This window comes from Oryza glaberrima, chromosome 1 (assembly GCF_000147395.1).
Source record: "Oryza glaberrima chromosome 1, OglaRS2, whole genome shotgun sequence".
In the NCBI taxonomy this organism is placed as follows: Eukaryota; Viridiplantae; Streptophyta; class Magnoliopsida; order Poales; family Poaceae; genus Oryza; species Oryza glaberrima.
The window spans coordinates 14447006-14470043 of NC_068326.1; the positions used below are offsets into that span (position 1 = coordinate 14447006).

Below are 23038 nucleotides of genomic sequence, written 5' to 3' on the forward strand. Positions count from 1 at the left end.
AACTTGGAGGCTTTGATAGTTCTAAAATTAATTAAAATATTTAATGTGACGATTACAATGGTAGTGATGTATTTACTCTGTTTATATATTTATATGATGAATTCTATACCATATGGTACTTGATAAAGTGTTTTAAATGTTAATTTAAATATTCCAGCGAAACAATCATCTATAGATGAGATCATTGTAATGAAGTGGCCATTATTTCATGTGAGATTGGATTCAGATGAATTCGATTTAATCTTACCGTTTTCATTTGTTATGTATGAAACCAAGCTATCAACATGGTTTGAATATTTAATATTTGATTTATAATTTATAGAAATTAATAATTAACTTTTCCTTCATTTAGTTTTCTGCCTTGTGCATAATATTTATGGGATCGATAGATAACTTATTCTTGCGATTTGTACATCTTTAATTTTAATGTTTCATTGTGACAATTTATAATATCCAGCATGATGCAAAAGTTTTAAAAAGTTTGAAATCTTAGTGATTTTTATTGTCGGGAATTTTCAGGGTGTTACAGGAGGAATGGAGGGGAACCGATTCCACTCGGTTTGGGCGCGAGGGCGCGAGCGGGAGGGCACCGGATTCGGTGGGACGTGGGCGGCAATGGCCGGCCATGGTTGCTTCGGCCTGGGAGGCCGGAGGTAGGAGGAGGGCCTGACAGGTGGGGTCATCGGGGACAGGTGGGGTCATCGGGCCCACCTGTTGGCGATGGAGGGAGAGAGGAGGCTAGATTAGGGAGGTAAAATAGACTTTGGGGAGAGAGGGCCGAGCAGGCCGAGGGAGGGGAAGGGAGGCCAGCCTGGCTGGGAAGGAGGGGGAGGGAATGGGCCGAGCCCAAGGAAGGAAGGGGTAAGATTTTCTGGTGTCGGGACAACCTGCCCAATCAGCGTCGGAATATACGATCAGGTCGACTGTAGTGGAACACCGAAGGTGGACGACGAAGTCAATGGTGCCGCGAACATAGCGCAGGATGCGCTTAAGAGCGGCAAGATGCGGCTCGTGCGGGTCGTGCATGTGAAGACATATCTGCTGCACGGCATAAGAGATGCCTGGCCTGGTGAAACTCAAGTACTGTAGGGCGCCAACAAGACTCCGGTAGTCGGTAGGATCAGCAACAGGAGCACCAACAATAGCTGACAACTTGGCATTTGTATCCACTGGGGTCGAGCACGGCTTGCAGTCAGTCATGCCTGCATGCTCTAGAATCTCAAGACAGTACTGCCGCTGACTGAGGTAGAGGCCAGAAGACTGTCATGTGACAGAAATGCCTAAGAAGTGGTGAAGGTTGCCAAGATCCTTCATGGAGAACTCCGATTGTAACGACCGTATGGTCCAGCGAAGCAGAGCATCAGAGGAGGCTGTCAGCATAATGTCATCCACATAGAGCAGTAGGTAGACCGTATTATCAGCACTGTGATGGTAGATGAACAGAGACATATCTGATTTAGCCTCAACAAAGCCAAGTGACAGGAGGAAGCTGGCAAATCGGCTGTACCATGCCCGGGGGGCCTGCTTGACGCCGTAGAGAGACTTGTTGAGACGCCACACCAAGTCGGGTTTGGTTGGGTCAACAAATTAGGAGACGGCCTAGCTGGCGAGGCCGGCCCAGTCGGTGCGCCGGCCGACCGAGCAAGAGAGGACGGCCCAGCAGGCGAGGCTGGCTCAGTAGGCGCGTCGGCCGGCCGAGTAGAGGAGGCTGCCCCCCCACCCCAGAGTGGTAGGTTTGTCGGACTCGCAGGCCGCCGGACCAGAACGGGGAAGGCGGGAGCGATGTCCAATAGGCGCCGGAATAGGAGCTGTAAAATCCTCCAAAAACTCCAAATCAATAGCAATCTCATTATTAGTCATTTCGGCGAACGGAAAGGACGTCTCATCAAACACCACATGTTGTGAGATGATAACCCTGTCAGTGGCAAGGTCTAAACACTGATACCCTTTATGGTGGAGGCGATAGCCGAGGAACACACACGGAGTGGATCGTGGGGCTAGCTTGTGGGGGGCGGTGGCGGAGAGGTTGGGGTAACACTTACAGCCAAACACGCGAAGGTGGGAATAGGATGGGTGGGCACCGCAGAGGGCAAAAAAGGGTGTGCGGTGTTGTAGATTCTTAGTCGGGTGGCGGTTGATGAGGTGGGTGGCGGTGTGAAGGGCCTCAACCCAATATGGTGCGGGAAGGCTGGCTTGAAAAAGAAAGGAGTGCGTGATGTTGTTCAGGGAATGAAGCATGCGCTCGGCCTTACCGTTCTGTGGGGAGGTGTGGGGGCAAGACATCCGCAAGGAGACCCCGTTGGTGAGGAAGAAGGAGCGGGCGGAGGAGTTGTCAATCTCCCTACCGTTGTCACACTAGATGCCGTGAATGGTCGTGGCGAATTGGGTCTTCACAAAGGCAAAAAAATGAGATAGTGTAGAAAATGTATCGGATTTAAAGCGAAGTGGGAAGGTCCACACATAATGCGAGCAATCATCGAGAATGACAAGATAATATTTAAATCCCGACACACTAGGAATAGGTGATGTCCACAAATCACAATGCACTAAATCAAAGTTTGCCTTGGCCCGACTAGTACTAGTGGGGAAGGGAAGACGCACACGACGACCTAATTGGCAAGTATAACATAAAGAGGTGGTGACTCTGGGTGGTGGGATGACAGACGCCTGTGCGAAGCGAATGAGAACCTCATGACCAAATTGGCCAAGATGACGATGCCAAAGGTCAATGTTGGTGGAGGTAGTGACAAAGGCACGTGCAGAGGCCGCCGAAGAGTACGCATCTGCCGGGAGAGGATAGAGGTCACCGGAACTATTGCACCTGACGATCTCGGTCTTGGTTGGGTAATCCTTCACATCCTTCACAGAGAGGCCAAAAGGGTCAAGTTCAACGGATCACCAATTATCACGAGAAAAATGGCGTGCGGAAATAAGGCTCTTAATAATCTCAGGGGAAATGAGAACATTGTTAAGGACAAAGAAATGATTAGGGTAATGTAAAAAGGCACGACCAACGGAGGTAATAGGGAGAAGGGAGCCATTGCCAACAATAATATGAGAGGGAGTATTGCGAGTGGAGCTTTGGGAGGTGGTGAGGGTACCGGTGTTAGACGTCATATCAGAGGAACCACCTGAGTCCATGTACCATTTGGTGGAGGGCGGAGTGGTCAACGTCGCCGTGTTGTATGCGCTGGCGAGGGCCCAGTCCACTGGAAAGGGGATTGTGCTTGTGCTGCAGCTGGATTTGGCGGAGCAGTGGTTGGAGCCATGTACTAGGCCGGCCTGGGAGAGCTGCGAAGGCCGGCTGGGCATAGACTTGATGCTGGGCTGGCGTAATGGGCCCAGGCGTGGTGGTGAAGGCGGTTCCAGCAAAACCAGGCCGTGCACCGAGAAGGCCTGGCCTAGCCTGGCCCAGCCACATGTGGATGCTTCCTGTCCATGGATTGAAAGCAGTGGGCCAACCCTAGTTGGCCCGAGGTGCTGCCTGGGCGCCAGCGTGCTTCCATTGCCGCCGCCGCCGCTTGTGCCTGTACTACCGTCACCGCCACCACTGCCACTACCACCATTGTCGCGGCTGCGACGATGATTGTTGTTGCGGGAGTTGCTGTTGGAGGTGTTGGAGGAGGTCGCCGGGTGAGCGTTGTTCAAGGAAGCGGCGAGGAGCGCCATGGCGGTGCCGGCTGGCCGATGGCCTTTTGTGAGCTCGTCGAGGAGGAGCTGTTCATGGGCCTTGGCGAAGGTGGGGAACGGAACTTGCAGCGGCAGGAGGGAGCGAAGGTTGTCGAACTTGTCGTTGAGGCTGCCAATGAGCATGAGGACGAGGGAGCGGTCCTTGATGGACTCGCCGATGTCGGCAAGGTTGTCGGCGAGGACCTTGAGCCGGCGGCAGTAGTCACCTATAGATAGATCACCTTGCTGGAGATGATGGACCTCAGCGGTGAGGTTGACGGCGCGCCGCTCGCCATTGCCGAGGAAGTGCAGCTCGAGAGCACGCCAAACTGAGCGGGTGGTCATCGTGGCGGTCAGCGTGATGTTGAAGGCAAGGCGAGCAAGGGACGCCAGAACTTCAGGGGGAAGGAGCGCCGCGGGCGTCGTCGGGGGCGCGAACGTCGGCGGAGGCGCGGTCCTCGTTGGCGGAGGTGCGGTTGTCACTGGAGCCAGCGGAGGAACCGTGGAGGAGACAGCGTCGTCGGCGGCTGGGGTGTCGTAGGCTCTTCGGACCTTCCATTAAAATTGAGAGATGAAATGAATAATTCAAGTCATCAAACAAGCATAATGAAATATCCGACGCCTCGAGAGAGGAATATTGGAGACATTACTGGTCCTTTAGCCTGCCAGTCAACTTCAGCCTGAGATGTGCCCGTCAAACCACTCGAAGGCGGTGACCAGATGTGTTACACATTCAGGAGACTTGACAAAAATGGCTAAAGATCTACAACATCTCAAATATTCTTAACTCATAATCATGTGAATCTAGTTCCCAGGATATGCACTAGATTCACACTTTCATCTCAAGCATGATTATACATAGCAAACACAAATAAGATGAAAGCGATTATAAACTACATCTACTTTAGTTACATTGGCCGACCGGCCAAATAAATAATAGAACAGCGGAAGCTTGTCTACCCAATCCACAAGCACACCGACTAGGGGTTTACCCCATTAAGTTCAAGTCCTAGAAGAAGCAGTCGATTACCCGCATCACTCAAAGACTAAGTCTAAATCCTGCAAGCAAAAGTTAATTCAACAGCAAGAGTCAGTATATTATTAGAAATAATGTACTGGCAAGCACCAAGACAAGCCTAACACCCTACTTGAAAGGCATATAATCAAGGAAGGCATAGTATGATTCTTTTTAGCATAAAGCAAGTTTTATTTGCATAAAACACATTCAAAACGGATTTGCTTTCAAATAAAATTTCAGCAAGCTAGTACTTAGCATAAGGGCATCAAAGTAGGCATTAATCATGTATAAATATTCACCTCATTGCCATCCATGGCAGCAAGGAGATCATTCTCAAATCTCATCACAATTTGAAGGTAAATTTCAGCATTTAGGAGAATAAACACAAGTCTATACTCAATATATATCCACACGTCGCTCTTGACCACGAGCACGGCTAATCGATTAGTTTTTACTCTGCAGAGTTTGTACACTTTACCCACATGATGCGAAATAATAATCATGCAAGAGCATGGCACGCGATACATAAGTACCCGATTTATTACCCGCAACAAAGCATTTCCAAAATTCATGATTTAGCCTTACACCAGCACGATACGTGTTACTCCATCCTAAGCCATACTCGATATATGACCTAGAATCGTTAAGTGGCGGGCCCACGCCTTAAACTTAACGCCGTGGTGGTGGACACAACGGGAACCCACCACGTGGCACAATACCGTTGTATTGGACACGCTTAGTCACCTAAACTACCACGTCGGGGTAAATAGGAAGCTCCTCTGAATTATACGAACTCATACACACCGGCCTACTAGAATATAAGGCTAAACCATAAATAATTTACTAAGCTTGGGCTATCCCATACTAGCACATGTGGTTGTACTGTATACGAAATGAACTGACATTGAGTGAAGTCCTTTAGTCGGTTTGGGCACACACTCCTCCTATCGGTACATAACTAATCACCATATGTACACCACTTGAGGCCCAAACCTAAAATCGATGATTTCCACCATTTTATTTATCAAAATCACAAGTATTAAAGTTCTGTCTAGATTATTTAAAAATCAATTTTCATGTTTGTAATGAGCCCATAATGATAAGGAAGACCATTCTAAGCATGGCTAAGCATTATAGTAACCTAGTGTCACCAAAAATCATATATAAAATGGTATAGTCATATTGTTCCTAAGGTTAGGAATGAGGGATATGGATATATGTGGAGTTAAGGTGATAATGCAAGTAGTAGGAGTTTGTCTAACAAGTTTAACAAAATTTTAATTTATTAGTGTACAATCGACATGCAAGATTTGCAAATATTTTCAATAACCTCCAAAACATAGGTTCAAAGTGATCAAAGAGAGGGAGGTGGGACTGCCTTGTAACTGGAAAAAGTCAGCACCTAAATCACTTCTTCACCGTTTAAGCAATCATCTATACAATGTACACGTTATGCAATTAAAACACCGAAATATGCGAAAAATCCAAAATGCTCTAAAATGCATGATTTGTGCACAGTGGATAGGTACTGGTCTAAAATGAATTTATGTGAAAGAATTTCTATTTTATCTTATTTCATTTGAGAGTTATGAATTTTAGAAGTTTCGTCGGTATAGTGTAGGATTTACTTAGGTACTATTGTGAACTGCTGTTGTAAGGTGATTCTTATTAAGTTCATGTTTGTTGGGGTGAATATATGTGTTTTCTAAGACTAACACATTTTATTTCATAATTTTTAGAGTTAATATGAATTCTTTATGTATTTAAGTTTTAACGTGTTCTAGTCATATAGTCCCTATGCGTACATGGCTTTGGAGATTTAGGTCCAGAACTTGCTCTAACTTGCTATTGTTGTATAAAATGAGTATTTTAGTTAACTAATCTAATCTTAATTCATAATTTTAGAGTTTATATTATTTTACTACACATTTTTATAATTAGAGATATTCTATGTTAGTTACTTAACTTATCAACCTAAAGATTGTTGCATGAGCTAAGTTCATCTATGTTTTGGTAGATGGGGATGGAACTATGGCTCCACTGGTTCTAACAAGTTTTATTTGGATTTATATGGAGATACCATGCATATATATACTTATTCATATGTTTTGTTTAACCACTATTATGTGTTTAGTACCTATTCTACCAAGTTAAGGTTTAGAGCTATGGTCTGTACAGAGGGTGCCATAATTCACTCTACTAGGTTGAAGTATATTACTTGTTGGTTCTACAGAAATTTGGTTCACTTCATTTAGACTAAAGATGAATTTTCTACAATTTTTACAATTTAAGGTATGCTCCATGTTGCTTATTCCTTACATAAATGCTTAGGGGTTTTTATTATACTGTAAGTATGTCTTTTTATTTTATAACATTGAAGTGCACGACTCTATGATTCTACGGAACTTGAGTTTACTCAAAAAGGATCTAATATGAATTTTATATAAACTTCTAAAGTTCAGTTCATGCAAAACTAGTTATTTTAAAGATAATAGTTTTAGAGGCATTTGATGTAAAGTGTTTATATGTTTTATTTTACTTTATTTTTAGAGAACATGTTGGTGGATCTGTAGAAACTAAGTTTTCTCTAAAATGAGTTGAAATGAATTTTGTATGCATTTTATAAGTTTGTATATGCTTTATGTATGATTTATCTTAGATAAATTTTAGAGGCTACATTTGTACTGTGAGTGCAAGTTTTTATGCAATAACACTAAAGTTCATGATTCGATGAGTTAACAGTAATTTGTATTACTCTAAAATGAGTTGTTTCCAATTTTTTAAGGATTTTACAAGTTTACATGTTTTTCTGATGAAAATATAAAGCTTTAGGCATTTCATTTAGATTTTTCCAGAATTTAAATAGATTCGGTCCACAGGTCAGTCTCAAGCCAATATGCAAAAAGGCCCCTAGAGTTTCAGGAAATCAACCCGTAGTCCTATGACTGTTCTGTGTGTGAGGTAGGTTTTACAAACTAGTACCTAGAGTTTTGATTCTTCTCAACAGAGGTCCTTGGTTTGAGCTGACACAGAGCTAAGCCATGGCCGAGCTCGTTCTCGAGCTCGCCGGTGACAAACGATGACTCGTTTGGGGGTGCGACAAAAATACAAAATGAAGATCATGTTATTGCGATTCCATTCCTATACTTTTCTCGGTTAGAGGACATCGGAGTAACGCCGGCGGCGAGTCCGAGCGGAGGATGTTTTGGCATGGGTAGGCATGTTGTGCTATAGACTGGATGTATCCAAAGGGATGCATGCATGTATGTTCTATAGGCTGCAGGGTGCTCACCGAATCTCGGACGAAGTACGGGTAGGCCTGGATAGTGACGATGATGCAGAGGATATCCCCACGGCGGCGGAAATCGGCATGGCAACGGTGACAACCACAATCCGGACTCCGGGCTGCCAAGAAATAGAGTGGAACGGCTCAAAGACCATCTAAAGATGCTACATGAGTGAGGAATTGCGCCGAAGCTCACCCGGGATCAAGGAATCGACAACGGTGGTCGGCGGCCGGACCTGAGGAAGAAGACGCCGATCTCCCTCATCGTTGCGGCACTGGCTGGGGTTCTTGAGGGCTTTCGAAGAGGACGTCGAGGCTATCCTGGTGGCGCAAGAGTTCGGCTTGGGGTGGTTCGGTTCGGTCGGAACGACGACGAGAACTCGACGACGGCGTCCAGTGCGCGCTCCAGAGCATCGTCGGCGAGCTCTGCGTTCCCGTGGCTGCAGTGGATGAAATGACGTGGTGTCAAAATAGAAGATGATCGGCATGATGAGGAGAGTATGGAACGGTAGAAGAGAGAAGACGACCACGCTACAATGGCGATGGCGACGGCCGTCATCTCCACGGCCGGCGGCATGGTCGAGATGGAAAAGAAAAGCCGGAGCTCTCCCCCTCGGTTTGCTCGGCTCAGGAGTGGTAATGTGAAGGAGGCGATGCAGCTGGGTGGAGGTGAAGCCTCGGTTCGGCGCTGCCACGTCGAGGCCACGCGTCGACGCCGTCCAGTGCCGGTCGGCGCCCTCAGTCTCTCTCTCTCTCTCGGCTGTCACTGTGTTGGATGGAGGAGAAATAGAATATGGACAGAGAAGAAGTGACTCAGAGAGGCTTCCATGTGGGTCCAGGGCGAAGGGAACAAGGCTGGAGTGAGAGAGGTGGGTAGAAGATGGGGTGTTAATTGATTTTGGACGAATTTTCAGGATTATTTCTCTCCATCTCACTCTGTAGTTCTATAGTTTCATTTGTGAGTGTGATAAATTCTCGTGGATTTTTCTGGAGGTATATAAAGTCACCTAGTTTCCATTTTCTTTGGTTGCACTTAAAAATTATGGATAGATTACTCTCAGAAATTAGGAGAAAAGGGGCTCTTTGGAAACTAGTTTTGATTTTTGGGAGACCTAAACAGAGAAGATAAATTCTGGAAAAATTATATTTATTCATGATAATTAACCTAGTATTTGAATAAATTATTTCCCCTATACACTTCCATGCAGTTAAATACACTTTTAGACAAGGTATGGTTTTAGCCAATTAGGAGTTATAATTAGTCTATTATTTGATTGGTTTAACTGATTTATTTGAGGTATTAAATTTAGTTATTAAATTGTACCGAAATTACTGTGTGTTGTATATGTTAATTAGAGCCTACATGAATTTTCCAATGATTTTATCTTGCACAGATTATTTTAGATAATTAGCAAGACTTATTTTCCTTTCCTAAATGTATGTAAATGTTTTTAAAACTTTTATATTTAGACTCTTCTTAACCTGAGGTGATGTTGATATGTTAGAATTTTAGTTTACCTCATGTCATAAGCTCCTTAACTATTTATGTATAAGTTTACTCTAGTATTAAATTAAGAGAATGCTTATAAAGGTAATTAAGGTGGAATATACCCTATATGAGTTAATTTATTTGTTCACTTCCATGTTCATGACTAGTCTTCAGATGGATGACCAAATTAGTTTTGTAGGGCTTGACATTGTTCTTGTTGATATATTTTAAGGTGTATTATGGTTCCTATGTATTATTTTCCATTAGTTAGCACTAGGCCCTAATGGTTTAGTTGTTTGTCTGGATTACAATTATATTCATGAGACCTATTATGAAATGCAAATCGAAAATCCAAATGCATATGAAGGACTCAAGTCAAAATATGATTTATGTGAGTATGCATGCTTTCACTTGGGTTGCATCCAAGTCCTAGGTTAAAGATGAAAAAGTTTTAATTTGCTCTCAAATTTTATTCATGCAAGAGTTGGATCAACTTCACCTAGGTTTAAAATGGAAATTTTTGGTTTACAAAATTGAACAACTTCCCTTTCAACTAGTTTTGATGGAAATTCCTTAATCCTAGAATTCAGGTATGTTACATGGGGCCGGCTGGAAGATGCCGACGAACACAGGGGCGAGGGCGGTGCGAGCCGCGGTCGCAGCGCGTTCAGCGGCGTCGCCAGCGACAGCGGTGGCCTGGGCGTCATCAAACCCGGGAGGGTGTTGGAAGGAGGAGCGAACAGCGTCGGTGATGACCTTGATGGTGTTGTCGTGGATGGAGTCCCCAGTGAGAGAGGAAGGAGCGGCCATGGCAGCGGTAGGATTCACCGGCCGGCGGCTAGGGTGGAGAAGAGGCGGAAGCGAGGAAAGAAACCTAGTCTGATACCATGAAAGTGTGATTGGCACGACACAATGGATTGCATTATCGATATGACAGATTACATATAGGCCCAAACCTTCCATATCTACCGCAACCGATTTATAGAACAATATCGGAGGGGATAAGGAAAGAAGGGAAACAGATAAACACAATCACATTCTAACAAGTTCCATGTCTCTTATATGTGTATATGTGTATGTGCATATCCCAGCACTAAATTGTCAACAGCTATTATGCATCTGTTCGAAAGTGACTGAACTAGAGAGAAAATTGAAAATAAAATGAATATATACTTGCTGTTTAGTTTTCCTCCTTCCTACTATAGCATACATCAGTACCATAGAGGTCAGTTTCACTTTCAAATGAATTTTGATTATAGTGTACTACTGATTGGAAAAGAGAATATCCTGACAATTATCGTTCATTTAAAAATAAAAAATATACTGAATTTGCTGGTTCCATTTAACATGGAGTCTCATTTGCTCACCAATAGCTCGTGATCTACCTTCCTCTTAACCAATATAATTTATATTTCACTTTATGCAGACAATGATAAATCTGATGTTCCCATTATATGTCATCTGTTTTGTCCTTCGGAGCAAAAACGGTCTCTATCTATGTTTTTTCCCCATGTTTTAGTGTACCATGCGCTCTTTTAGTTTTCATATTACTGATGATAGAAAATGCATTTCTATATTTTTTGTGATCGAGGTGGTCGGCAGCAACGGTGTGGCGAAGCAAGAGTAGAGGTCACGGAAGATGCGGACGAACAGCGAGGAACCGGGCCTAGCACAGAAAGAGCAGTTGCTCGCCGCCATTCCAACCTCCTCCCTCCACCCACCACATCTGTTGAATAGAGTGATCAGGAGGGGGAGGACTCTCGTCTGATCCATCCCATGCCACTTGTGGTGTTGGAAGAAGGGGAGGGCAAGGTGGCGACTTTTGAGCTGCAACTGGGAATAACATCTACAAGGGCAGCAGGCATCCCTGACTGGAGCTGATGAAGTCATCACTGCTGATCCTTCTAACGCCGACCTACAAGGTACGCCTCAACGTCAACTCACATTTACTAATTCTCAATCGCCACATGCCACTGATAATTGACCTCGGCCCCTGATTCGACTCAAGATATGACAATGAGAAGCCATCTTTGTTAAAGATTAAGATTGTTTTGTTTCTATTGTAACTAAAATGATCTTGGCCCTAAACATTAATACGAAGTTGCTAACTACCATAGTATTTCTATGTTTTTTGGCACAGAAACAGTTCATACTACCTCTACCTCTGTTTTTTAATACATGATGCCGTTAACTTGTAGACACACGGTTGACCATTTGTCTTATTGAAAAATTTACATATTTGTAATTTCATGGTGTTACTAACGCATAACGTATATTTTGTCTTATGTGCTGCTCATGAAAATTTCCCTCTTATTTTCTAATGTTTTCTTTTATTTTAATGATGAGGTATCCCCAGCCCCAGGAGATGTTGAATGTATTCATGGGAAGCTGGGCCTTTTGTCTTTCTAGAAATCGATCTATACACTTAAGTAAAACAATTCTTTTTACCCCAAACGATAAGTTGATCCCAACTCTATTAGTTGCTTATATTCACAGCATTCCTTCCATTGCAATATTTCTTTATATACAATTTGGTTTAAATTAATATTTTCATCTATATTTGTCATGTTTTGCTTATCAGTGCCCTCACACGCCCAATATGATATATTATAGTTTTTGTTATGCAGACATCCATGGTTTCAATTAAATTTCAACCATATTTGAATTATCATGATATTTGCTTTCCAGGATCTACAATGCATTTTATCTTTGAAACAACTGCCAGTATCAGAGTTTTCTATTTGCAATTAGAATATTGGCAGAATAATATGGGCACTTGAAATTTTCACTTGGTTCTATTGCTTGACAAAGTTAGTGTGGTTTAGTTGAGTTGGTCCAATTGAAAGGGTTGCTGTCATTCTACTCTGTTTACCAGCGACACATTGGCTTGGAAATCAAGTCTTCAGCCAGCTTTTGCGCAGCACAATTTAGAATATTATTTTCTTGTTATAATTGTATTTGTTTGTAACAAAATTGTGTCAAAAAAATGACACACAATTGCTAGCTATTTTACAGTTCTAACTGGGCTAGATGGTCATATCTTTAGGGTATATTACCTTCAAATAATTGACTCTATTGTAGTTCTGAACTGACATGCTGAAGTTTTTCCTCTTAATCATTCTGTGATATCAAACAAAATCAGCATGATGTGTCTCAGTGGCTTTCAACATGCGTACATTGTTTCCAGCACTGGCTTTCCGTGGCAATATAAGGTGTGATATATGAAAATAAAATAGTTAATTTCCTAGGTTTGAAAGCTCATGAGTTAAACTTTATGTGATCTCAGACAATATAATGGTTTTTCTTATGTCTGTAAAATATGCTAATGAAATTTTCATTGGCTGTTAGATGCAACTTTGATTATCTATTCCATGTGAACCACGTTGATGAGAAAAAAAGTATAAGATGGTCAAGCTAAACAAGGGATTTTTTTACTAAAGTTCCCCGTCGCATTAGTGCGTATGATTGATTGCACACATTATTATTTGTGACAATATTTGATTTAGTTGATCTTTCTGTAAATTAGAAGTGATGTTGTTGGCTCTGCTCATAAGTCAAGGAGACAAGGACTCTAAGCAAGAAATCGAAGTAGTTCACTCAATGTATCACTACTTTTGACTGGTGAGTCTCTATGATCATCTCTGTACATTATACAATCATATAGCCATATTTGTGTCATGTAAATTTGCTTATGAAATTACATCCATGCTGTAGGTAATGGATCGAAACCTATGTGTTAACTACTACGTATATTAGGTTGCTGTGTACATTATAGCTAGCATGAAATTGCAGTATGTGTGAACATATTCTATACCAACTTATCCCAGCATGTGAATACTACCATGGCTGAAGCTTTCTATATTTTTTAATTGCTAGGACCCCATATGTTTAGGTCTTAGCATGCTTTTGCTCATCGCAGTGTGATATGGCATCTATCTAGCAGGACTTCATTTACTTCAGTTTGTTCTATTCTGGTGTTATATCTTAACTATGGCAATCTGAATATGAGATGGAGAGTTTTGACATGTTTCAGGTTATACTACCAAGCTGGCCATTTGGTAGGTTTTTGGGCATGTTTATTGGCTTTGGAACTCTGATTCTCAGACTTAATTTTTATCCTTACAAGTGGCAATGTTAGCTTGACGATTAGGGAGGTTTGGCCGCATCTTCAGTATTGTATAGCTTATTGAGTTAATAATATTTGCAGAGTTATCTTCTTTGCTTCTATGGTTATATGGAACATTCTGTTGTTTCGGACAATCATCATCTCTAGATTGGCTAGAGATCAGCTGCATGCCTGCATGTGAGTTAACTTGGAAACCATAACTTTGGCATTAGAATTTCATCATCTGTATGTACTCCCTCTATCCTAATGTCATGGTCGGGATTACGTATCAACGGAAGAGAACGAAGGCGCAACGCGAGGAGAAGCAGACGCGCGGGGTTGCCGGAGTCGCAGAGGTTGCGACGGCGCCATGAGTTGCGCTTGCCAGACGCACAACAGTGTGTGAAGAACTATCCAGTTTGTTTATTCAGTTTCAGTTTTTTAGATAAACAAACTTGGTTTCTTAGGATTTGGTTTCATCCATTCGATTGTAAGCTTATATAAGCACCATTTTCATTAATAGACGCAAGCAAGATTCAATCTACTATCTCATCTCCCTTTCTCTGCTTTTCCCATCTTCTCTGCTCGTCGCCACCACGGGGCGACGGCCGACTTGGCAGCCGCGTCCTCGCCCTCCCACGTTCCACTCGTATCCCATTAGATCACTTCCTGGAGCTCGTGACAACTTGGTATCAGAGACTATGGTTCAAGGCGACTCTTCCGCCGTCGCCAAACTCCAGGACACCATGTCTGATGTTCTGTCCGGGCTCTCGCTCTTGGCTTCCAAAAGCGATCTCGCGGACCTACGTCGCTCGGTGGCCGTCGTCACTTCACGCCTAACATCCCTGGAACAACACCATGGATTGTCAGCTCCACCGAACAATTCATCGGCGCCACGCCTCGGTGGCACCGGCATCCTGCCGAACCCATCTCAGTTGCCGTCCGGCGCTGACACCGCCACAGAACACAGCTCCGACAGTGGCAACAATGGTGGTGGCGTTCCATGCTACTACAAGCTGGAGTTCCCAAAGTTCGACGGCAATGAAGATCCTCTGAATTGGCTCAATCACTGTGAGCAATTCTTTCGCGGCCAACGCACGGATGCTGGCGATCGCGTGTGGCTCGCGACATACCACCTCACCGGCAATGTGCAAGAATGGTATTTCCACCATGAACAACACAAGGGGCCACCAGATTGGGACACCTTCAAGGATCTCTGCTACGCCCAGTTCGGCCCACCAATTCGTCACAACCCTCTCGGCGAACTTAAGCATCTGACGCAGACGACGACGGTGGCGGCGTACCAGTGTCGGTTCTTAGCCCTCGCCAGCCGTACAGCGGAATTGCTGACTGAAAACCAGCAAGTTCAGTTGCTCACCGCAGGGCTCCGAGAAGACTTGGCAATCGACGTCGAGATCAACCGCCCCGACGATCTCCAGGAGGCCATGAGCCTTGCTCGGGCTTTCGAACGCAAGGCACTGAAGCAGGCCGACGGGACACAGGGGCGAAGCCAGCATTTGAGATTAGGGGGGTGTGGGATGAGGATAAGCCATGAGACCGAATAACCAATATTGATAATCTATTTTACTTTGAAAAAGATGAGAAATCACATGCTAATTTTGCAGATCATGGTTCTTCCTAATGTTTTTTAGACTTGCTAACTAACTAAATTGATAATAATTTCAAGCTACACAAATAAACTAGATAAATATTTATCTTAGTTAACCTTAATATAGAGTAAAAATTGCTTTAATACAGACTAAAAATTTAGGGGGGGTGTAGTGATAGTGGTGTTGGGATAGGGGGGTGTTGGCACCCTCCCTCCCCCCTTGGCTGCGCCACTGGCGGGACGCACCCGATAGGACGAACATCGTTCTGCACTGCTCATGCGACTGTGCCTGCCACTCCATCGGCAGCCGGTGCGACCGCGACAGACAATGCCGACTCTGCCCCGAAGCAATTTCATCAGCTCTCGCTGGCGGAATTGGTCGACCGACGTCGCCAGGGTCTCTGCTACAATTGTGGTGAGAAATTCGTCCGTGGGCACAAATGTGCTCGTCTCTTCCACATCGAGTATGACGAGACCGCACCCGATGACGACATTCCAGTGGCCGATGATGACCACAGCGCCAACGAGCCACACGTGTTTCTCAATGCCATCTCTGGCATTGACGGGCACACTATGAGTCTTCCGGTGATAGTGGGCGACGAACGCGTTGTCGCCTTGGTGGACTCTGGGTCAATGCACAATTTTGTGCAGCCACAGCTCGTCCAACGCCTACAACTTCCACTGTCTCCGGTGCACAGCGACTTGCACGTCATCATCGCTAACGGGGATCGGCTAGTCAGCCCGGGCCTCTGCCACGACCTGGACATCATGATCGACGGCGAGCCGTTCACAATCGACTGCTATGCCCTAGACATCTGTTCCGTGGACATCATCTTGGGCACGGCCTGGCTGAGCACCCTAGGCCCCATCCTATGGGACTTCAAATCCATGCGGATGGCCATCTGGCGCAGCACGCAGGAAATCACGCTCTACAGCTTGGCGGACAGCCGGCCACTGCTGTGTGCAGCGCTCGCCAACGACGACCTCTTGCCGCGCCTCCTGGCGGAATTCGACGACCTTTTCGCCAAGCCACAAGGACTGCCGCCTGCCTGCACCATCGATCACCGGATCCATTTGAAGACAGGTTCGGTGCCGGTCGCAGTACGGCCATATCGCTACCCGCAGCTTCAGAAGGATAAGTTGGAGCGGCAATGTGCGACCATGCTTCAGCAAGGGATAATTTGGCCAAGCACGTCGCCATTCTCGTCCCCTGTGCTCCTGGTCTGCAAAAGCGACGCCACTTGGCGATTTTGTGTCAACCACCGGGCGCTCAACGCGGTTACGGCGAAGGGCAAGTTACCCATCCCCATTGTCGATGAGCTGCTTGACGAATTGCGCGGCGCATGCTTCTTCTCCAAGCTTGATTTGCGCTTCGGGTACCACCAGGTGCGGATGCACGACGCCGACATCCACAAGATGGCGTTCCGCATGCATCAAGGGCACTTCGAGTCCCTGGTGATGCCGTTTGGCCTCACGAGTGCGCCAGCCAAATTCCAAGCACTCATGAACACCGTGCTCGCCCCATTCCTCCGCCGCTTCGTCCTTGTTTTCTTTTATGATATTTTGATCTACAGCTCAACGTGGTCGGAGCATCTGCAACATATCCGCGCCGTCCTTCGCGTCGTCCGCGAGAACAAGCTGGTGCTCAAGCGCTCCAAGTGTCGATTTGGCGAACGCACCGTGCACTACCTGGGCCATGTCGTGTCTGCTGAGGGAGTGGCGATGGATTAATAGAAGATCCAGGCGTTGGAAAACTGGCCTCCGCCGCGCTCGGTGCGTGCGGTCCGTGGCTTCCTCGGTCTCGCCGGCTACTACTGCAAGTTCAAACACGACTACGGCACGGCTCAAGCATGAGGCGTTCCGCTGGTGACCAGCGGCCGACGCGGCTTTCGTCGCACTCAAGACAGCGTTGTCGTCTGCACCTGTGCTCCAGCTGCCGGACTTCGCCAAGGCGTTCATTGTCGAGTGCGACACCTCGGGCTCCGGCATCAGCGCCATCCTGCACCAGGGCGTCGGGCCGCTCGCGTTCTTCAGCCGGCCGCTGGCGCCGTGACATGCTGGGCTCGCCGTGTACAAGCGCAAGCTCATCGGTCTCGTGCAGGCGGTGCACCATTGGCGGGCGTATTTGTGGGGACGCACGTTCACTGTATGGACGAACTACTACAGCCTCAAGTTCCTGCTCGACCAACACCTCTCCACCATCCTGCAACATCATTGGGTAAGCAAGCTAATGGGGTTCGATTTTACAGTGGAGTTCAGGCCAGGGCGGGTGAACGTGGTGGCAGACACGCTCTCGCATCGTGATCAGGAAGACGCCACGGCTTCGCTCAATGCGATATCTGTGCCGTCCTTCCAAGTGTTAACCGATCTGCGCCAGGAAGTCGCGATGGACACCGACCTGTCCGCTCTCCGCGACAAGATCCGTGACGACACCCAGGGACTAGCGTGGGCAGTGTGTGATGGTCTTATCACCCACAAGGGCCGCATCTTCGTGCCAGCATTGTCCCCATCGCTACCAACGCTGCTGGCGACGGCGCACGCCGGTCATGAGGGCGTCTAACGCACGCTGCACCACTTTCGAGCGGACTTCGACACACTAGGCACCAAGAAGCTGGTCCAGGACCACATCTGCACGTGCGCGGTGTGTCAACAGAACTAGTCGGAGCATCTCACCCTGCCGGGCTACTTCAACCACTGCTGGTGCCGACGACAATTTGGGAGGACATCGCCATGGACTTCGTCGAGGGTCTGCCGTGCGTTCACGGGAAATCGGTCATCCTCACGGTCATTGATCGATTCTCCAAGTATGCGCACTTCATCCCATTGGGCCACCCGTACACGGCGACCTCGGTGGCTCAGGCATTCTTCGGCGAAGTGGTACGTCTCCACGGCATCCCCAGCTCCATCGTCAGTGACCGCGACCCGGTGTTCACGAGCATGTTCTGGAAGGAGCTCTTTCGCCTATCCGGGTTGAAGCTCAACCTCAGCTCGGCGTTCCATCCGCAGAGTGACGGCCAGTCGGAATCAGCCAACCGTGTCATCGGGATGTATCTCCGGTGTCTCACAGGAGATCGGCCACACCAGTGGCTTCGGTGGTTGCCATGGGCGGAATTTTGCTTCAATACGGTGTTCCAATCCTCGCTTAAGATGACGCTATTTCAATTCGTCTATGGTCGACCACCACCGGCGCTGCGTACTTATGATCGTGGATCAGCCCGTGTGCCGGCGGTGGAACAGGCCCTGGCGGATCACAATGAGTTCCTCATGGAAATTCGTGATCGCCTGGTCCCGGCACAAGACTATGCTAAGCTTTACTACGACGACAAACACCGGGATGTAGCGTTCGGCGTGGGTGACTGGGTATGGGTTCGCCTCCTGCACCATCAGGCGGCATCCTTGCCTAGATTCTCTCGCGGGAAGCTATCGCCGAAATTCTACGGACCGTTTCAGGTTCTCGACATAATCGGTGAGGTGGCTTATCGTCTTCGATTGTCGGCCGGCGCGCGTCTTCACGACTTGTTCCACGTTGGTGTCCTCAAGCAGTACCATGGCGAACCACCGGCGTCGACTCCAACGCTGCCAGCCACCGTCAATGGCAGGGTGCTACCGTGTCCGGCTGCCGTGATTCGTGGAAGGATAGCACGCAGTGAACGTGAAGTCTTGATCCAGTGGGACGGCATGGCTGCAGCAGATGCGACACGGGAGAATGAGGCTGCGTTTCGCCATCATTACCCAGAGTTCTAGCTCAAGGACGAGCTGTTTGCGAAGGAGGGGAGAGATGTCATGGTCGGGATTACGTATCAATGCAAGAGAACGAAGGCGCAACGCGAGGAGAAGCAGACGCGCAGGGTTGCCGGCGACGCAGAGGGGACGCGCAACAGTGCGTGAAGAACTATCCAGTTTGTTTATTCAGTTTCAGTTTGTTAGATAAACTTGGTTTGTTAGGATTTGGTTTCATCCATTCGATTGTAAGCTTATATAAGCACCATTTTCATTAATAGAGGCAAGCAAGATTCAATCTACTATCTCATTTCTCTTTCTCTGCTTTTCCCGTCTTCTCTGCTCGTCGCCACCACGGGGCTACGGCCGACTCGGTAGCCGCGTCCTCGCCCTCCCACGTTCCACTCGTATCCCATTAGATCACTTCCCGGAGCTCGTGACACCTAAAATATAAGCGATTTTGGGTGGATGTGACACATCATATTACTATGAATCTAGACAACCTTACTGACCAAATTCGTAGTACTAGAATATGTCACATCCACCTAAAATCCCTTATATTTTGGGACAAAGAGAGTAGAAAATAATCCCATAGCTGTTTTTGCAGACTAATTTGGAAACCATAACTCTTTGGTTACTTGGAGAAAAAGGCCTCTTAAGTTGTGACAATTTCTGAGTGAAAGAGTTGTGACAATTAGGTGGCAGTGCTCTCTAGAGTGGTATTTTGGCTGCAGAATTATGTATGTTTCCTCTGTTTAGCTGCTCCTAACCGATTTGTTTTTTTAGAACATAATTGTGGTACAACAGACTTTATCCTTGGTTGCTGTATGTTTTAAGTTTGAATATAAGGTAGGCACTGAATCCTGAATAATTTGGTTTGAGTTTTAAGGTTTAGCGAGTATACTAGGTACGAAATTCTGAATGGTGCATGCTAGCCTTTCACTGACAAAGTCTGGAAGCATTGTTAGTGACATATAGAAGACTCAAACAGTGCCCGCCATTTTTTGTACGGTGCTATATATTACTTTAGAGAAGTGTTCCTTTCCTCCTTATGGTGCATTGGTTGCTTAACTGTTCATTCTATTTGGTACACATGATATATGGATGATGTTATAATGATATGACAAGTGGGAAATGCATAATGTTGATTTTCATGATCAGAAGGGTCAAAACGATTATTTGAAGAGAATGTTGATTTTCCTCATAAAAGAGGAACGATTATTTCATATACAAGGCTCCTTATACTAGACATGTTCCTAGGAGATGGGGAAGGAAAAAGAAGCAACATTTACCAGAAGATATGAAGAATTTGCTTTCTAATAATGTCTTTCCTGTAATTAGTTTTGCTTGAGTCAAGTTATAATTTTTGCACATGCAATTACTGTATATGGCATGACTTTGTGAATCTTGGCTTAGAAAAGTACTCTAATATGAATGTTATTTCGCCAATTTTATGATCTGTGCATGTTTTGATGGTGTCAGACTTAGAATACAATTGACAATTATATTTCAGAGTCACACCAATATCATGTATTTTTCTTTGTTCTCTTGTATAATCATAACTACATACTTCCTCCGTTTCATATTATAAGACTTTCTAGTATTGTCCACATTCTTACGTATGTTAATGAATCTAGACACATATATATGTTTAGATTCATTAACATACATAAGAATGTTAAATATGAAACGGAGGGAGTACATGATATTCAATAGAAGTAATGCAACAAACTACGTACAGGAGGCGCGCAATAGGCGCGCCCCATCCTCTAGTTGATATTATTCCAAGGCAATCACTTCAATTTTTAATGATTTCTCATGGTTAATGTGGTTCATTTTCTTTTGTGAGTTAATTTGCTCCCAAACTAAGGCATCAATTATCATGTACGTACTAATATCGTTATACTTGATTTCTCCAGCTAAAAAGGAAATGTGATACGATGGCTAGATATGCTCTTTTTGGTACAAACTGAATCTGGATATGAACAGATGTGCTTCATTTCTATGCTAACCTTGAGGTGTTCAGACCATCATCAGCATTAAGGTTAACAAAATGCTTCTCATAATAGTATAGGTTTAAATATCAATCTGCTCCACTTCCTATCACTGCCCTAGCAGTGAGCAGCAAATACACTCTAAAAATTTGCTTAGATATTACAAATGGTGTAAAACAAATTATAATTCTTTTCATCGATATTCTCTGATCTATTTTAGGTTTTTGTTGCTGTGGAATGAAGGGTACACGCAGACGTACCCACCATCGAGGCAGCCTCCTTTGGGGTATCAGAACTACTTTGGTAAGGAGCAGCACCCACCTTTGTATTACCTGCCATCGCATGAAATCAAAATGGAAGCAAAATTAGATCGCAGTATACTGCATATGATATATTCCATGTCAATGCATGCCTTTGGAGACCAATTTGATTAGTGGTGCAAAACTTCCTGGCTATTGTAATTTACCCAAAAACTGATCCAACCCGAATCCAATTACTGTCAGAAAGAATGACACAAGCATTTTTTCTGTTGACCTTGTTGGTTTGAGTTTGGGAATGTGTTTTTTCTTTTTCGGTTGGTCTTGGAGTCACACATGGATGGATGGATGGATATTGCGGTCTTTACGTTTCCTTTTACCTAACTCATTTTACTTATGAATGATAATGTAATTTTGATAATTTACTTATTCAAATATTATGGGATAAAATCCTTATTTGGCCCAAAAGACCAAAAGTTGACCTTCATTCTCTCATTGAGATGTGGGTCCATGAACAACATGTCAGTGACTTGTTATGGAAAACTTTTTGTTGGAGTCGCTTGTAGTTATTTGGTGCATCATGAGCAAATAATATTTATGTAGTTATAAAAGAATTTCTTAGCACGTCATCTAGTTTTGAAGATATAGAAGTTGCGATGTTATATTGAGCACATGGTTATGTCTATTAAAATATAATGACTCTATCATTCATCTTTACGTAAATTTTAAATTTATTTAATCATATGCTTGATCTTGTTAACATATGATAGTCTTTGGTTTATTGATTTGCATTACCTAATGTTACCATAGCGTTAGCAGGAGCAAGTTACTAGTCAGGTTGGTGCGCTGTTACTGTGCAATACTTTTTTCCTAGTAACTTGACACTGTTATGCTACAAGAAAATTTTCTTTACCGGATAAGTATTAACAAACAGGCACTATACATTTTCCTTTACCATTGCCTTGATTTATGGAACAAAATATATGATTTAGCCAAAAGCGCTTCTTGCTACATAACAATTGATACGATTTGGCCAAAAGGCGCTTCTTGCTACATAACAATTGAGCTACATTGTTTGTTGAGCGTGTGCTTTGAGATATCAGAGCTACATACCAGTGAACTTTGATAAAGGATCCTCACGATTTCTTACGGAATCGTTGGCGCTTTGTGCCTCCTGAATTGTTATTCCCATCCCAAGCACTTCCCCAGAAAAACAGTGCCATCCAGAACAGAACTGCAAAGAATATGCGGATCCTATCCTGTAATCTTGATAACCTCTCTTGCCAACCTGTCAAAAGGAAGAAAAGACTAGTACATATGGTTAAACGCATGCATCCATTAAGCATGAACTACAATCCTGAGATACACTAGAAATATGTTGCGCATGAAAGTAATAGGTAGAACCGTAGAACTAGAGAAGAAAATACAAAAATGATTGCACTGCTCTACTGGCTAAAAGTTAAAATGCATACAATTATTAAGAACTAGGAGTATAAAGATAATGTCCACAAAGTTCACCAGAGATTGACTGTTCCTAGACACAATTCCTTGATAACATTGTGAAACAATCTCGTTTTGGTTGTTGCAAGCAAGTGATACACATGATGTACATAATTCATAATAAATTTCAAACAAATGTTGATGAACATCACTAACCAACTAATGAAATCTCTATATTTATGATTTAACTAAAAGTTGCACTGACAAAGTAAATCAAACAAGTAGATACAACTCTTAACTATGATGTCTGAAATTAAAATAGCATCAAGAAATTAAGCATTCCTAAGTATACAAGATAACAATTATAGTTTGTTGACGATGCTGCCTCAAGTTCAACACAAACCCCACAAAAAAGAACAGCACACAGAGTCAGCCCTCCAAAAGTTTCTAG

The 23038-nt window shown here is 44.7% G+C and overlaps 2 protein-coding genes across 2 annotated transcripts; one reads left to right on the forward strand and one right to left on the reverse strand.

Annotated features, from left to right (window-relative positions):
* Window positions 1-4704: 4704 nt before the first annotated feature.
* On the reverse strand, window positions 4705-8550 carry LOC127760311 (uncharacterized). Its single transcript, XM_052284556.1, has 4 exons — window positions 8509-8550; window positions 8170-8413; window positions 7980-8092; window positions 4705-4728 (listed from the first exon to the last, which is right to left on the reverse strand). Exons 1-4 carry the CDS (start codon window positions 8548-8550, stop codon window positions 4705-4707), a joined length of 423 nt encoding a protein of 140 aa, XP_052140516.1.
* Window positions 8551-14268: 5718 nt separating this feature from the next.
* Window positions 14269-16908, forward strand: LOC127772712 (uncharacterized). Its single transcript, XM_052298702.1, has 2 exons — window positions 14269-15076; window positions 15484-16908. The coding sequence occupies exons 1-2, from the start codon at window positions 14269-14271 to the stop codon at window positions 16905-16907; spliced, it is 2232 nt and encodes a 743-aa protein (XP_052154662.1). The 3' UTR covers window position 16908.
* Window positions 16909-23038: the final 6130 nt, after the last annotated feature.